Source organism: Vipera berus (genome assembly GCF_964194415.1).
Source record: "Vipera berus genome assembly, chromosome: 13".
NCBI lineage: Eukaryota > Metazoa > Chordata > Lepidosauria > Squamata > Viperidae > Vipera > Vipera berus.
In genome coordinates, this window is record NC_138216.1 from 10,459,045 (window position 1) to 10,476,149 (window position 17,105).

At 45.8% G+C, this 17,105-nt stretch overlaps 1 protein-coding gene across 1 annotated transcript in view; it reads right to left on the reverse strand.

Moving 5' to 3' along the window:
- LOC308674254 (cytoplasmic phosphatidylinositol transfer protein 1-like) overlaps positions 1–17,105 on the reverse strand; it is a gene marked incomplete at both ends in the record, with an annotated part of 49,870 nt that overhangs the window by 10,736 nt on the left and 22,029 nt on the right. The window contains 6 exons of the mRNA XM_081338591.1: positions 690–753; positions 3,880–4,035; positions 4,604–4,699; positions 5,625–5,696; positions 6,941–6,948; positions 8,140–8,228. Coding sequence (XP_081194717.1) covers positions 690–753; positions 3,880–4,035; positions 4,604–4,699; positions 5,625–5,696; positions 6,941–6,948; positions 8,140–8,228 — 485 coding nt within the window. The remainder of the gene's footprint in view (positions 1–689; positions 754–3,879; positions 4,036–4,603; positions 4,700–5,624; positions 5,697–6,940; positions 6,949–8,139; positions 8,229–17,105) is intronic.

Sequence of the window (17,105 nt, forward strand, 5' to 3'; positions counted from 1 at the left end):
CTCCTGTTCCACCAGGCTGACCTGGACTGACAGGCATTTTAATTAATTATATTTAGAATTTTTAATTTACTTTTAATTTTTAATTTTAATTTATTGCACAGATGATTTTAATTTCATTTTTATCTTGATTTCTGTACTTATTATATGTTCTGTTGTTAGCCGCCCTGAGTCCTTCGGGAGATAGGGCGGGATATAAATCCCATCAATAAATAAATAAATAAATAAATATGCCGCCCAACTCACTATTCAAAGCAATTCTATCCTCTGCTGTTGGGTGGGTGGGGGACAGAAAACACCCATTACACGAATTTGCCATTTTGATCAATTGCTTTCAACCATCTCGTCGTGTCCGCAGAAATGGGGAAATTAATATAACCGGTCACAGCTTTTCCCATGGGATTACTGGGTAGACTGTGATAAAAACCAAACTCACAAACGTCTGGATTATGCACCAAGAAACAGAGGGTGGTTGATCGGCTGCACTGTTGAAGGCAATAGTACATACATTCAACATGGGTTCATGGTTGAATGATAGGGTCCGAAGTAAAACTGTCAACTCTAGCGTTGGACATGGGACAAGTGAGGAAAGGCACATTCCCACGGAAAAGGAAGATCAAGGCAACTGTCCACATGGGCTCTCATCCCTTCCTCCCTCCCTCCTCCGGCATGGACCCCAGGGTCTTACATACCACACCACTCATCCACCCAGGCGAAGGCTTGGCGATGTCCGATGAGTAAAATATCTCGAATAACCTGAAACCCAAAATCATGTTACTGGCATTGCAGGGAACGTCCAAGCAAATTCCACACAGCACTTCCACCCCCATAAATAAATACGAGCCAGCAGTTTGCTGCAGCTGCCCGCAAAAGCCTAGGTTGCATCAACAAAAGGACAGTATCAAGATCACGCAAAGTGTTAGTACTGCTTTACACTGTTTTGGTAAGACCACCCTTGGAATATGGCATCCAGGTTTGGTCATCACATTACAAAAAAAGAAGATGAGGCTTTAGAAGGAGTGCTGGGGAAGATCAACAAAGATGATTTCAAAGAACAGGAACTGGGGATGTCTAGTCTAAGGGAAGAGAAGGATTAGGGATGACAGGATAGCAGCCTTCCAATATTTGAAGGACTTTCACAAAGAAGATGGGGGTCAACCTATTCTGCAAACCACCCAAAGGCAGGACAAGAAGTAACATATGGAAATTCATCAAGGAGAGAGCCAACCCTAGAACTAACAGTGAGAACAATTTATCAGTGGAATGGGTTGCCTTCAGAAGTTGTGGGTGCTCCATCACTGGAGGTTTTTCAAGAGACTGGAAGCCATTTGCCCAGAATGTTATAGGATCTCCTGTTTGAGCAAGAGTTTGGACTAGAAGTCCCTTCCTTTACACTGCTCCTGCCATTGTAGCCCTTGGGGAGATGTATAACTGGCTGGGGAATTCTGAGAGCTGAAGTCCACAAGTCTTAAAAGTTTCCAAGGTTGGACACCCCTGATATAAAGCATTACTGGATTCCCTGTTACTTGATTTGACCTAGCTCCAAGGGCTGACAGCATGTGCTGACCTTTTCTGATTTTCTGTAAAGTTTGCCTGATGCTATTTGTGGCACTATGAAACAATTTCCCTACTTCGCTTCGGAGGCGGGAGGCATGTGGTGTTTTCCTCCCAAAATCCGAAGCAATGCAAAGCACTCTTCTAAACTGCAGCATAAAATTCAACATTTTCTACCTTGTTTTGCTGTGGGTAATTGCAGCCAACCGGATGTCAAGAACCACAACTCTGAGCATCTCTCAAGCCCAGCCAAGTGGGTCAAGACGGAGAGTTGTAATCCAAGCAACACTGCCATTCTTGGCTGCAGAAACCAAACATGGCCATTTTATGGAGGAAGACCGACGGAAGCATCAAACCCAAACACAGACTGAGTTTAAAACAAACAGACGGGGATTATTGTTCTGTATTGATTTTCCTGTTTTTTTTAAAAAAACCCAGGATCATTCTCTCCTAAGATAGCTTCCTATGAATGAAATTTCAAAAAAGAACTACTTGTTTTTTTGTGTGCCAAGAACAAAAGAGAAGAATATTTGTGTGCAGAGAAGAGCAACAAAGATGATGAAGGGCCTGGAGGCTAAACCATATGATGAACAGTTGAGGAAGCTAGCTATGTCTAGCCTATTGAAGAGAAGGATTAAGGGGGACATGATAACTGTCTTCCAATATTTGAGGGGCTACCACAGAGAAGAGGGTATTTATTTTTATTTTATTTTTTATTTTAATTCCATTTATATCCCGCCCTTCTCCGAAGACTCAGGGCGGCTTACAAGCTTAGCAGTAGCCTTCATTCTATGTATATGCCTGCTTATTAGGGCTTTCACACACACACACACCAAGCGGCATTATTACAAAGTCAGCTTAATTGCCCCCAACATTCTGGGCCCTCATTTTACCTACCTCGGAAGGATGGAAGGCTGAGTCAACCTTGAGCCTGGTGGGATGCGAACCTGCACTAATTGCAGGCAGCTGGTGTTACTTAAGGAGGCATTAGCCCACTGCTCCACCAAGGCTCTTATTGACTTATTCTCCAAAGCACCCGAGGTCAGGACAAGATGTAATGGGTAGAAGTTCATTAGAGAGATACAACCTAGAACTAAGGAGAAATTTTCTGACAGTGAGAACAATTAATCAGTGGAACGGCTTGCCTCCAGAAGTTTTGGTGCTCCACCACTGGAGGTTTTTAAGAAGAGACTGGACAACCATTTGACTAAGATGGTATAGGGCTCCTGCCTTGAGCAGGGGGTTAGATACTAGCAAACTTTCATGATCCCTTGCAACTTTGTTATTTTGTTAGTCCAGGGGTCTTGAAAGATGGCCCTTTTATGACTTGTGGACTTCACACTGGCTGAGGATTCTGGGAGTTGAAGTCCACAAGTTATAAAAGGGCCAAGTTTGAAGAGCTCCGTGTTAGTCTGTTCCCAAGGAGGATTTGAGCTCTAAGGAGCTATCCAAGGTACTGAAAGGGCAGCCCTATCCCACATGAAACCTTGTCACCAAGTCACAAAGCATCTCTTACCCTTCTCAGTTCATAATCAGGAAAGCCATTGTCCTAAGAACAACAACAACAACAATATAGCTTCTCTCAGATCAGTCAACAAGGATTCTTTCATTCTGGGATAGTTCCTCCCCTTCACTGCAGAAGTAGTCCTCCAACACAGAAGATACTGTGGAATCATAGGGCTCGAAGAGATCTCAGCAGTCTTCTAGTCCAATTCCCTGCTCAAGCTAGGAGACTTCATACCATCCCAGTCAAATGGTTGTCCAGTCTATTTTTGAAAACCTCTAAGCAACAGAGCACCCACAATTCCAGGAGGTAAGCTGTTCCGCTGATTATTTGTTCTTACTGCCAGGACCTTTCTCCTTACTTCTAGTTTGGATCTATCTTTAAGAAGCTTCCCACCATTCCTTCTTGTCCTACTTTGGATAATAAGTCAATCCCCTCTTCTCTGTGACAGTTCCAAGTATTGGAAGACAGCTGTCATATTCCCCCAGTCCGTTTCTTTGATAGACTGATCATACCTAGTTCCCTTAACTGTTCATTATATGATTCAGACTCCAGACCCCTGGTCATTTTGGTTGTTCTTCTTTGCACTCTTTCTAGGGTCTCAGTATCTTTTTTGTTTCACGGTGACCACACCTGGACGCAGTATTCCAAGTGTGGCCTCACTAGTGTGATATAAAGCGGTACTGACACTTTGTGTGACCTTGAAACTGTCCCTCCATTGATGTAGGCCAAGTCGTCATTGGCTTTTTGGCTATTGCAGCACATCAATCTCCAGCCATCAGACTTCTCTGCAGGCCTCTTTGTAGACAAAAGTACAATCTCACCTTATGGACAAATTGTTCTACCCGTGTTTGCAGCCCCCAGACTTCAAATTTGACCGTCACCAGTTTGTAGGAGCACATGATGGGCTGTGTCTGTTCCCGCCAGCCCTCCAGGAGTGGCCCGCGACCCGTCTTAACTGAGCTGAAGGACCGGAGATCCTATATAGCAAAAAAAAAAAAAAAGAAGAATGTTGATCACATGACCATGGGGGATACTGCAACAGTCATAAGTGTGAAAAATGGTCATAAGCCACTTTTTTCAGTGCCATTGTAACCTTGAACGGTCACTAAATGAAAGGTTGTAAGTCACGGACTATCTGTAGAATTAACCCCACTGGCTGTGCTTTTTTCTTTTTTCCTGGACTGCCTCCCAAGGCTGGTATCAATCTTGCAAGTCTTATACTCTTTTCCAAAGAGAGATAGAAGATCCCACTTGGGATTTATATTTTGATCCTCAGGAGACTCTGTCCACCAAGCACCTGAAAGCAGTATCATTGCAACCCCAGCAGCAAGTAGGTGTCCAAGTGACCAATTTGCAGAGTGCCATGATCTAACACTACAAATGGGACAGAGGTTGCCCCAGACTGCAAAAGTAGAACAATGTGAAGTCCTTCCTCCTGTCTCCCAAGGTCCTTCCTACACACCATTACAGGAATGAGAAGTTGGGTTGGAGAAGCCAAAGCCACCCACCAACCATGCACGGTTAGCCTGCCCAATGGGCTGTTACCTCTAAGCTGCTGTAGTAGCGCTCTGGGATTTCATCAAAAGCAATGTCCAAGAACATCACTTCATGGTCTCCCAAGATTTTTTCACTGGGAAAGATCTGTGAGAGCAAGAGGGAAAAACAACGCCAGTCAGCTTGCCAGTGAGAGAAAACATAGATTCTTAGCTAATGAGGGATGGTAAACTCAGGTGGGGTTGTCTAAGCTACAACACATACTGGTATCTTCCTTGGCTTGTCATTAGTTTCCATCCGTTGCTTCTTGTCCTGCCTTCAGGTGATTCTCCATAGCACCAGAAGGCAAGACAAGAAGCCAAGGATGGAAATTAATCAAGGAGAGAACCAACATAGAGCTAAGGAGAAATTTCCTGACAGTGAGAACCAGTGGAATGGCTTGCCTTCAGAAGTTATGGGTGCTCCATTACTGGAGGTTTTCAAAAAGGAATTGGACAACCATTTGTCCAGAATTGTAGAGGGTTTCCTTCTTAAGCAAGAGGTTGGATTAGAAGACCTTCAAGGTCTCTTCCAACTCTGCTATTCTGTATTCTGTAATACTCCAGCTTCTATCAAGTCTGTTACTCTATTATTGACACCCTCATGTTCCTCTGAATCACAAGGCCTCTTCAGATTCTCTGCTCTCTTGCCCAAGTCCCTGATAGTGGCAAGTGTCATGGAGGCTACCTCGCCTTGACTCTGCTCATCTCATCAGCTGAATGGAATCTTTGCAAGTGGCACTCCATTGTTCCTCGTGGTCTCTTCCCACAAACAAGCCCAGATGCAACTTCCCAGGGAGAGAGGATAATTTAATGCAGCGTTTCTCAACCATGCCAACTTGGAAGATGTGTAGAATGTCAACTCCAGGATTCCTCAGCCAGGGGTGAAATTCCCCTGATGGGGCTGTCCAAGCTAAAATTTGGTCACCAATTCATTGCATGGATAACTCTCACCATGTCTTCATTCTCCCTGGAAAATAACTGCACAGGATGAAATGGGGCACTGTTTCTAATTCTGTATGGGTTGTACTCACGTTGGTGCTATTTCCACAATTATCTTCATACTTGGTCTCTATGTAGATAGAAAATTTGGGCAGAAATGAGCACTGTGAAAGGAAAGAGAAATGGAGAATGTGAGAAGGCCCAGAGGATGAATGAAAGGATTGTGCTGGAAAAGAAGCAGACAATCATTTTTATAGATTTTGTATTTATATCCTGCCTTTATTATTTTTTACACATAACTCAAGGCAGAAAACATAGCCAAAACACTTTCCTCCTCTTATTTTCCCCACAACAAAAACTCTGTGAGGTGGGTTGAACTGAGAAAGAGGGATTGGCCTAAGGTCACCCAGTTGGTTTTCATGGCTAAGGCAGGACTAGAACTCACAGTCTCCTGGTGATTGGCCCAAAGTCACCTAGCTGGCTTTCATGGTTAAGGCAGGACTAGAACTCACAGTCTCCTGGTGATTGGCCCAAAGTCACCTAGCTGGCTTTCATGGCTAAGGCAGGACTAGAACTCACAGTCTCCTGGTGATTGGTCCAAAGTCACCTAGCTGGCTTTCATGGCTAAGGCAGGACTAGAACTCACAGTCTCCTGGTGATTGGCCCAAAGTCACCCAGCTGGCTTTCACAGATAAGGTGGGACTTGAACTCACAGTCTCCCACTTTCTAGCCTGTTGTCTTAACCACTAGACCAAACTGTCTCTCATCTATTAACCATCCACATAAGATCCCATTTACACTTTGCTGTCCATAAAGCTATGGATATGAACCAAGCCACTCTGCACCAAGAAACGAAAAGAAAATGATGGGGTTTAAACTTTTCTTTCTTTCACATAGTTCATGAAAACCGGAACCTGCAGAAAAAGCTCATCCTGCCACTCTTATAACTTCTGGGAACCATCTGCAAATCTTCAAGTATTAAATCTGAAACCATGATGGCTAGAAACCCAGTTCTTCCTTTATGCCTCAAGACATTGGACTGTGCGGTTCCTCTGAGTTTTTTGTGCCCTTCCTGGAAAATGCAGAAGCCCTCCAGATGTTCCCTTTTTGCAAAGACTAGTCTGCAACTCAAACAAACAAAGAACAAACAACAGACTAATCATGGAACCACCAAGAAGATGCCCACTGACAGGGCAACCACTGCTATATCCAAAGTGATCAAACCCCTCTCCCTTCGAGCACTGATGATGTTTCCTAGTTGATTTATGAAGCGTCCGCCAGAAAACAACCCATCTCAGAGTGCACCAAGGACCCCACTGCAGCCTTGAAGTTACTCATGGTGTTCTTGAGTTCTCTCTTCTATTCTGCTAGAGAAGTACCGAAAGTAGGGAGGCACCTTAGTACTTACTGTGTACTCTGCATCCATTGTGAGATAATTCCAGATATCCCAAGTTAGCAAAAGGGAGACAGAGAAAGAGACAAAGCTGAGGTTGGAGAGAAGGAAGAGTTATCCATTACACATTTTCTGGGCAACTAAATCTACTCACTTTGTAACCCGGTGTAGGCATGAGGGTGTTTGAGTAAGCTTCAAAGCTGTAAGGGGAATCACATGCTTCTTGTACCCAAATTTAGCAGGAAACTCCAATTGCTGCTAAATAAAAGACCAAGGGAGTAGCTTGCCTTACATCTAAGATCTCCAAAGACTTGGTAAGGGATCTTTTAAGGATGGAGCAATTTGCAAAGGACCGAAAGATTGAGTTCACTCAACATTTTCACTCGGGATAGAAATTGGAGATTTTTTTTTAAAAAAAATATGGACTCCCAAGCGCAGGGGGATATGATTGGTGATACATTAGTGGCAGAGTGGATTGGTTGTTGGCCCAGTCTGGGTTGGTTAAAGAGGGGGGGGGGGTAAACACCCTGTCCCCAACAAAAACCAGCGAAAATTGCTATTGAAGTTTAGGCATGGGATGCGGGGGCTGTGAGGATTGCAAAATTCCTTTTTGGATTTCTGAACTTTACCCTAATCCACAAACTGGGTTTATACATCAAATGAAGCCGTAATTGTGTCAGCTGGTGTCAACCATTGCAGATTGCCGACACAATTTATAGTGTGTAAGACAGGGATGCCTCCAAGATGTGGTCAGAAAAAAGTCAAGATGATAGCCACAATGGAGTGGTTGAAGCCGTGCCCATTTCTAAAAGATGGAGCTTTGGCTTTGATTGCACCATTGACAATTTGACATTTTTGACCACATCCCGCAGAGACAACTGGCATGATGGATGTACATACTATTTGAGAACTGTAATACAGGATGGCTTTGAGAGTTGTGCCTTTTGCCCCCAACAATCTGGGTCCTCATTTTACCCACCTCAGAAGGATGGAAGGCTGAGTCAACCTTGAGCCCAGTGAGACTCGAACTGCTGGCAGTGGGCAGAATTAGCCTGCAATACTGCATTCTAACCACTGAGCCACCACAGCTCATGAATGCTTCCCACTCCTTCTTTTGGGGGGCTGAGATACCTTTTACACCACAATTGTCCAGTTTGTAGCTCTCTCTCCTGTCTGCCAAGGTCATTCTCATGTCATTAGAGTTTCCTCCTTACCTGTGATGGTATAGGGGTAATAGTTCCAGGCTTTCTCGGTGATATAGAAGATTCGTGGTGTTACTGCACGAGCCCAGCTAGGCAACTTGCTGCAGAAGAACAGAGCACAAGGCTAAATGGAAATCAAACCCCAAACTAAAGTCTACGTTCAAGTCTCCAAATTATTAAGATATATCCCAAATTAACCCAAATTAGCTCTATAGTAACATAGTAAGGTAAAAGTAAAGGTTCCCCCGCACATGCGTGCTAGTCGTTCCCGACTCTAGGGGCCAGTGCTCATCTCCGTTTCAAAGCTGAAGAGCCAGCGCTTGTCCGAGGACGTCTCCGTGGTCATGTGGCCGGCATGACTAGACGCCAAAGGCACACGGAACGCTGTTACCTTCCCACCGTAGTGGTCCCTATTTTTCTACTTGCATTTTTACGTGCTTTCGAACTGCTAGGTTGGCAGAAGCTGGGACGAGTAACAGGCGCTCACTCTGCTACGCGGAACTCGGGATTCGACCCGCCAAACTGCCGACCTTCTGATCGACAAGCTCAGCGTCCTAACCCACTGAGCCACCGCGTCCCTTTTAGTAACATAGTAGTATTTAATATATTACAATATATTAAATATTAACATTTTTTTAAAAAAAGCTGCCGAGGCAGGAACCAGTGATCTCCAGACTGGCGAGAACCATGATGTTAACAGAGATCAAATGCCCTTAAAGCCAACAAGAGAAGAATCTGTTGGATTGGGGAGAGGAAAATGCCTAAAATTAAACTCTAAAGCAGAAAATAGGAGTGGATCATCTTCTGTAGGTCTATGGCTTACTTCTTGCCTGCAGTAGAGATTGAACAAGTCAAGAAGGGTGCCGAGGAACTGGAAACAGTTCAGAGAAGAACAAATGCTACGCTGAGGGATTCACTGATTAAGACTGATGAAGAACGATTAATGTTGCTGTGGATGTTTCATCTAAAGAAGAGAGAACTAAGGGTAGACATGAAAGTCTTCCAATCCATAAAGGGGTGTCACAGGGAAGAGGGTATGGATTTATTCTCCATAATGCCTGAGCATAGGACAAGGACCATTGGGTGGACATTTTACAGAGGAAGAACCAAACTGGGAATAGGAAGAAATGTCATGGTGATGAGAGTTCACGAGCAATGGAATAGCCTGTCCCCTGTACTCACAGGAGCTGTCACTGGAGGTCTTCAAGCAAAGGTTGGGCAGCCATTTATGTGGAATGGCCTGAGGATTCCTGCCATGGGCAGAAGGTTGGAGGAGAAGATCTTCATATTCCTTCCAATCCTATGGTTTTAAGCCATGACCTTCTACCAAGTAAGCCAGTTCACGAAGAAGAGGACAAAAGTCTCAACAACCAAGATTTACCTCCATGTCAAGTCAAGAAGATGGACAAAATGTTGACCAACAATGTAAATAGACCACCAACTCCGTTTTATTCCACTTTTATTTTTGTAGCTTCTGGAGGAGCAAATTTACCAAATTAGAGCTGCCCAGTTTTTTCCTATTTCCCCCTCTCCCTAACTGCAGAAGTATAAAATAGATGAGTTAAGCCTCTGATGTTGAAGTTAATTCTCACAGTCAGTTAGAGCTAAGATATAAGGAAATCTCACTGTTAGAAATAGAACAGATGAACAGAAACAGGCTGTTCTACTCAAAAGAGTGTGTGTGGGGGGGCTGCCACATGGCTTAGGAAGGCAATGTTACACCAGAAGGCTCGAGCATCTTCATTTTCATACCTAGACTTATTTTTGAACTATTGGTTTATACACCCGTCAATAAATATTATATATAGTTGGTGACCCCGATCTAAGTGGTTCGTTCCTACACAAGGGCTGTTGGACATCTGATCTGCTTAAGGTACTTATTTTAGGGAATTTCTCTTTCCTCTTTCAAAAAAAAAGGCAAAGGTAAAAGCTTCATTGATTGATTACGTGCCATCAAGTCAGCGTAGACTCTTAGCAACCATATAGAATTTCTCTAGGAAAATCTGCCCCCAACCTAGTCTTCCAACAGTGAAGGTCTTCCAACTCATTGCCACGGTAACTGAGTCTGTCCATCTTCCTGCTGGTCATCCTCTTCTCCTCTTTCCTTCACATCTCCACATTAATGCCTGCATAATATCCAGAGTCTGACCATTTGAGCCTGGTCATTTGTGCCTTGAGTGAGAACTCTGGGTTGATTTGTTCAATGGACCATTTGTTTGTTTTCTTGGTTGTCCCTGGTCTTCTCAGGAGTCTTCTCCACCACCACAGGTCAAAGCATCAATATTCTTCTTATCCTGCTTCTTTAAAGTCCAACTTTCACTTCCAGTATCACTGAGAGGTAGTCTGGCCTAGGGGTTAAGGCACCAGGCTAGGAATGGGAGACTATGAGTGCTAGTCCAGTTTTAGGCATGAAAAACCAGCTTGGTGACTTTGAGACAATCACCAGGAGACTGTGAGTTCTAGTCCTGCTTTAACCATGAAAGCTGGCTGGGTGACTTTGGGCCAGTCCAGGAGATTTTAAGTTCTAGTCCTGCCTAAGGCATGAAAACTGGATGGGTGACTTTGGGTCAATCATCAGGAGATGGTGAAGTTTAGTTCCACCTTAAGCATGAAAGGGAAGATAATGCATGGTTTTCCTGATGACCTCATGAACATTTCTATGCAGTTTTCCTGACAACAATATCTGCCATTAACCTCTTTGAAGATTCTTTTTTAAAACTTTGCATCTCTTGGACTTCCTGGTTGTCCCATCCGGGGAGATGTTCTTGGGTGACAGATGGTAGGCGAGGAACCAAGAAAAGCCTGTGCTGATGATGTTACTTAATTTGGGTAATGAAACATCTGCAAGAAAACAACAAAAAGGAGGGAGCACCAAGGACACCTGCCCCCCCCAAAAGATTCTACTTGGTCATCCAGAAAAAAAGGACACTCTGCTTCTCCCACTTCCTCTTTCCAAACGTTGCCTGGAACGAACCCTGCCAGATAACAATCCGTGAACCCACCACCCTCTTGGGTCTTCCTCCATGCATCTCTTCTGCAGGACTGAGCTGAGATGCCTCTTCACAGGCATCTCTTCCGCAGGACTGAGCTGAGATGCCTCTTCACGGGCATCTCTTCCGTAGGACTGAGCTGAGATGCCTCTTCACGGGCATCTCTTCCGCAGGGCTGAGCTGAGATGCCTCTTCACGGGCATCTCTTCTGCAGGGCTGAGCTGAGATGCCTCTTCACGGGCATCTCTTCTGCAGGACTGAGCTGAGATGCCTCTTCACGGGCATCTCCTCCGTAGGGCTGAGCTGAGATGCCTCTTCACGGGCATCTCTTTCGCAGGACTGAGCTGAGATGCCTCTTCACGGGCATCTCTTCTGCAGGACTGAGCTGAGATGCCTCTTCACGGGCATCTCCTCTGTAGGGCTGAGCTGAGATGCCTCTTCACGGGCATCTCTTCCGCAGGGCTGAGCTGAGATGCCTCTTCACGGGCATCTCTTCCGCAGGGCTGAGCTGAGATGCCTCTTCACGGGCATCTCTTCCGCAGGACTGAGCTGAGATGCCTCTTCACGGGCATCTCTTCCGTAAGGCTGAGCTGAGATGCCTCTTCACGGGCATCTCTTCCGCAGGACTGAGCTGAGATGCCTCTTCACGGGCATCTCTTCTGCAGGACTGAGCTGAGATGCCTTTTCATGGGCATCTCTTCTGCAGGACTGAGCTGAGATGCCTCTTCACGGGCATCTCTTCCGCAGGACTGAGCTGAGATGCCTCTTCACGGGCATCTCTTCCGCAGGACTGAGCTGAGATGCCTCTTCACGGGCATCTCCTCCATAGGGCTGAGCTGAGATGCCTTTTCAACGGGCATCTCTTCCGCAGGGCTGAGCTGAGATGCCTTTTCAACGGGCATCTCTTCCGCAGGACTGAGCTGAGATGCCTCTTCACGGGCATCTCCTCCGTAGGGCTGAGCTGAGATGCCTCTTCACGGGTATTTCTTCCGCAGGACTGAGCTGAGATGCCTCTTCACGGGCATCTCTTCCGCAGGACTGAGCTGAGATGCCTCTTCACAGGCATCTCTTCCATAGGGCTGAGCTGAGATGCCTCTTCACGGGCATCTCTTCCATAGGGCTGAGCTGAGATGCCTCTTCACGGGCATCTCTTCCGCAGGACTGAGCTGAGATACCTCTTCACGGGCATCTCTTCCGTAAGGCTGAGCTGAGATGCCTCTTCACGGGCATCTCTTCCGCAGGACTGAGCTGAGATGCCTCTTCACGGGCATCTCTTCTGCAGGACTGAGCTGAGATGCCTTTTCATGGGCATCTCTTCTGCAGGACTGAGCTGAGATGCCTCTTCACGGGCATCTCTTCCGCAGGACTGAGCTGAGATGCCTTTTCAACGGGCATCTCTTCCGCAGGGCTGAGCTGAGATGCCTTTTCAACGGGCATCTCTTCCGCAGGACTGAGCTGAGATGCCTCTTCACGGGCATCTCCTCCGTAGGGCTGAGCTGAGATGCCTCTTCACGGGCATTTCTTCCGCAGGACTGAGCTGAGATGCCTCTTCACGGGCATCTCTTCCGCAGGACTGAGCTGAGATGCCTCTTCACAGGCATCTCTTCCATAGGGCTGAGCTGAGATGCCTCTTCACGGGCATCTCTTCCATAGGGCTGAGCTGAGATGCCTCTTCACGGGCATCTCTTCCGCAGGACTGAGCTGAGATACCTCTTCACGGGCATCTCTTCCGTAAGGCTGAGCTGAGATGCCTCTTCACGGGCATCTCTTCCGCAGGACTGAGCTGAGATGCCTCTTCACGGGCATCTCTTCTGCAGGACTGAGCTGAGATGCCTTTTCATGGGCATCTCTTCTGCAGGACTGAGCTGAGATGCCTCTTCACGGGCATCTCTTCCGCAGGACTGAGCTGAGATGCCTTTTCATGGGCATCTCTTCTGTAGGGCTGAGCTGAGATGCCTCTTCACGGGCATCTCTTCTGTAGGGCTGAGCTTGTGACATCTGATCTAGTTCCTTCACCTCTGGGGATGTGACCAGGCTGCTAGGAATTGATCCTTCTTTGATGATCCTGTCTGCCTTTGCCATAGCAACTTTATATTTCAAGACACCGATTTTTCTAACAAGGGGTTCTGCAGGTCTCTTCCCATTCATCCTTCTTCCTATTGGAAATTAGTCAAGCCTGCTTTAGCTATCTGAGATCAGCCAATGTTGACTAGGGGCTTCCAAAGCAATGCCAAGTGAAAATGGCTGAAATTCTCCACTGGCAGCTGCCACATTGAAGGGCTCCATTTCAGAAAGTTTCTGCTTTGCTGTGGTGTCACCTGCCAGCTGGATTTTAACAGGGAGAAATGAGCTCCTTTTTCCTATCAGTCAATTATTCCTGTTCAGTTTTGTCCTCTATAAATAGAATTCCCTTAGGAGAAGAGTCGTGAGAACACAGTCTAAAAATACAACTGTTCCCCACATGGACAGCTCTAGCGATGGCCAACTGGTTTTGATGGGTCTTGCAAAGAGACAGATCCATGCTGGTGGGGTGTGAGTGAGGAAACCAGGGGCTCATATTCCAGGTCATCAAGCAAACCAGCCAAAAATTGGGAAGCTGAGTTTAAAACCAGCTGGGAGAAATGCTTGGGGCTTCAGCTCAAATGCAATTGCAAGGTAAAATCTGCTTATATCCCTGTAAGCTGGGAGGAAAGGACAAAGGTAAACAGAAAGAGAGACTGACAGGCTAATCTTAAATTCAATTGCAGGTTCGAGAGCCTGCATTTAAATGGATTTAGCCCAACTGAACCTTGCAGGCATTGTGCATTTGGAACTGGGAGGGAGTTAATATGAAATGACAGGGGTGGCTATTGAAAAAGAGGATGGGAATAAATCAAAACTTGATAAGAGGGATGCCCAGCTTGGTCCAAGATAGGCTGCAGAGCCCTGCTTCCTATGAGTTGGGACGTGGCATGGATTCAGGGTCACCCAAGGATAACAATCAGAGCCCGGTGCTACACGATGCCTCAAGGGGGGAGGGGGAAGCAGCAATGACTATCACTTCAGGCAATAGCTATGGTCAACTGGTTAGGGATCCTCCTCCCCACCCAGGCAGTGCACTCTTCTTCATTCATGGGCAGGGCTTGGCTTTGATTACGAGCAGCATTCTAGAACAAGGAATGAGGTTAAGGGGAAGACCCTCCGCTCATTTCCTAAGAACAACAAAGCCTCAGGACTTCTAGAAGACACAACATGGAAGGAGGTTAACAAGAAGACCCTCCACTCATTTCCTAAGAACAACAAAGCCTCGGGACTTCTAGAAGACACTAACATGGAAGGAGGTTAACAAGAAGACCCTCCACTCATTTCCCAAGAACAAAGCAGCCTCAGGACAATCTAGAAGACACAACATGGAAGGAGGTTAACAGTAAGACCCTCTGCTCCTTTCCCAAGAACAACAAAGCCTCAGGGTATCTAGAAGCCATATATGGAAGGAGGTTCAGGAGACAACCATCCTCTCATTCCTCATTCATTGCTGAAAGAGAGAGCTGAAGAAGGAACTGTCAGTCCGCAGTTGTTGGCACAAACTTCACCAACTTGATAATCCTGTAGTTGGGTGGACAAGGATCCCATACAGCAGGAGGATGGGAGCTGTCACCCCTGTATGGTGCTGAGCTTGCAAACATAATAGCAGCAGTCATCAGAATGAAGAGCTGGTAAAGTTACCCAGAGACTTCCCATCATGAATAACTTTTCCCTGAAGCTCCTAGGGAAGGTTCAAGAGGCCCCCTTTCTCCCACAGTGGTTGTCAGAAACAGGCTCCCCCATCACGACAAGAGGTCCCACTGTTGGGTTAGTGGGGCTCCTTCCGTATGATCGAAAAAGAGTCCCCTCCCCAGATCATAGAAAGAAGGCTGATCTTGACCCAGCCATTGTTGTCAACTTCATTGAGTCAATTAGCTCAAACAACCTTTCCTGGAAAGTAAAAGATTATTGATCTAGGGCTTGCAGCCAGAAACAGAGAGAGGAAGAAGAGTGGAAACAGAGCAGTTGAAAGTATAAATGAGGGCCCAGAAGGAATCATTTTTCTTCCTTATCTGCTGCGAATGCTTAGTGCTTTCAAGGATGACATCTCCTTGAGAAGGTTCAAGCCAAGGCTGGCTAATGGGGGAGGAAAAGCAGATTGTTATGACCACATCCAGTCAATAAATCAAGGGATTTGGCTGCATCTACAGTTGCTCTCTCTAAGTTAAAGGTAAAGGTAAAGGTTCCCCCGCACATGCGTGCTAGTCGTTTCCGACTCTAGGGGCCGGTGCTCATCTCCGTTTCAAAGCCGAAGAGCCGGCGCTTGTCCGAGAATGTCTCCATGGTCATGTGGCCGGCATGACTAGACACCAAAGGCGCACGGAACGCTGTTACCTTCCCACCGTAGTGGTCCCTATTTTTCTACTTGCATTTTTACATGCTTTCAAACTGCTAGGTTGGCAGAAGCTGGGACGAGTAACAGGCACTCACTCTGTTACGCGGCACTCGGGATTCGACCCGCCAAACTGCCAACCTTCAGATCGACAAGCTCAGCGTCCTAACCCACTGAGCCACCGTAGGGCCAAAGGAGGAAATTGAACAATTGAGATTCTAGAAAGAGTAGAGAGAAGAACAACAAAGATGATTAGGGGACTGGAGGCTAAAACATATGAAGAATGGTTGCAGGAATTAGGTAGGTCTACTTTAATGAAAAAGAGGACTAGGGATGATGCGATAGCAATGTTCCTATATTCGAGGGGCTGCCACAAAGAAGAGAGGGACAGCCTGTTTTCCAAAGCACTAGAAGGCAAGACAAGAAACAATGGATGGAAACTCATCAAGGAGAGAACCAGTTAGAACTAAGGAGAAATTTTCTGACAGTGAGAACAATTAATCAATGGAACAGCTTGCCTTCGGAAGTTGTGGGGGCTCCAACACTGGAGATTTTTAAGAAGAGACTGGACAACCATTTGTCCATAATAGTATATGGTCTCCTGCTTGAGCAGGGGGCCAGACTAGAAGACCTCCGAGGTCTCTTTCAACTCTGTTATCCAGAATGCAAATAAAACCTGCAAGAGGTAGGAAGCAACAGCTTAGGAGGGGCAGGAAGAGACATGTATTTATTTTGAGCACATTCCCTGTCCAGCTGCTACAACTGAAGAACAGAAAATGTTTGGTATCCTTCAAAAGACTGGCCTCATTCCTTTGAATTAAATTAAAATTAAAGAAATTAACATTTTTATTTGAGGTAAAAAAAAGGTCAGAATTTTAAGAGAGAACCAATTCTTGTGAAATTTCAAAAACTCATCTAGTTACGTCCAAGTCATCATGGTCTTTGAAAGATTTCCCAGTCCTAGACAATTTGGGGGAAATATAAGGGCAACACACAAATGCTATCACGAGATCGCCCTCAGGACATAATGAAGCTGCAAAAGCCTGGAAGAGGGTCTGATCTGAGGAGACAAGTGTATAAGGAACAACTGAAGATGTCACCAATGAATCTTCTGCTGTGTAGTAAATGTTCATTCAGTTCAGGGTGCATTAGGAATAACAGAATAACAAGAGCTGGACGGGACTTTGGAGGTCTTCTAGTCCAACCCTCTGCTCAAGCAGGAACCCTACCATTCCAGACAAGTGGCTGTCCACTCTCTTCTTAAAAGCCTCCAGTGATGGGAGCACCCACAACTTCCGAAGGTAAGCCGTTCCACTGGTCAATTGTTCTCACTGTTAAGAAACTTCTCCTTAGTTCTAGGTTGCTTCTCTCCTTGGTTATTTTCCATCCGTTGCTTCTTGTCCTGCCTTCTGGAGAATAGGTTGACCCCCTCTTCTTTGAAGAAGGTTCCTTTCTAAGAAGATATCCTTTCAAAGAAGGTTATCAAGAAAAGGAAGAAAATTCAGAAATGGCCAGAGGTCCATAAAACAAGGTCTGTCAGAAAAAGTGGAAGGAACTGAATATGTTTTCCCCAGAGAAAGAAAACTAAGAAA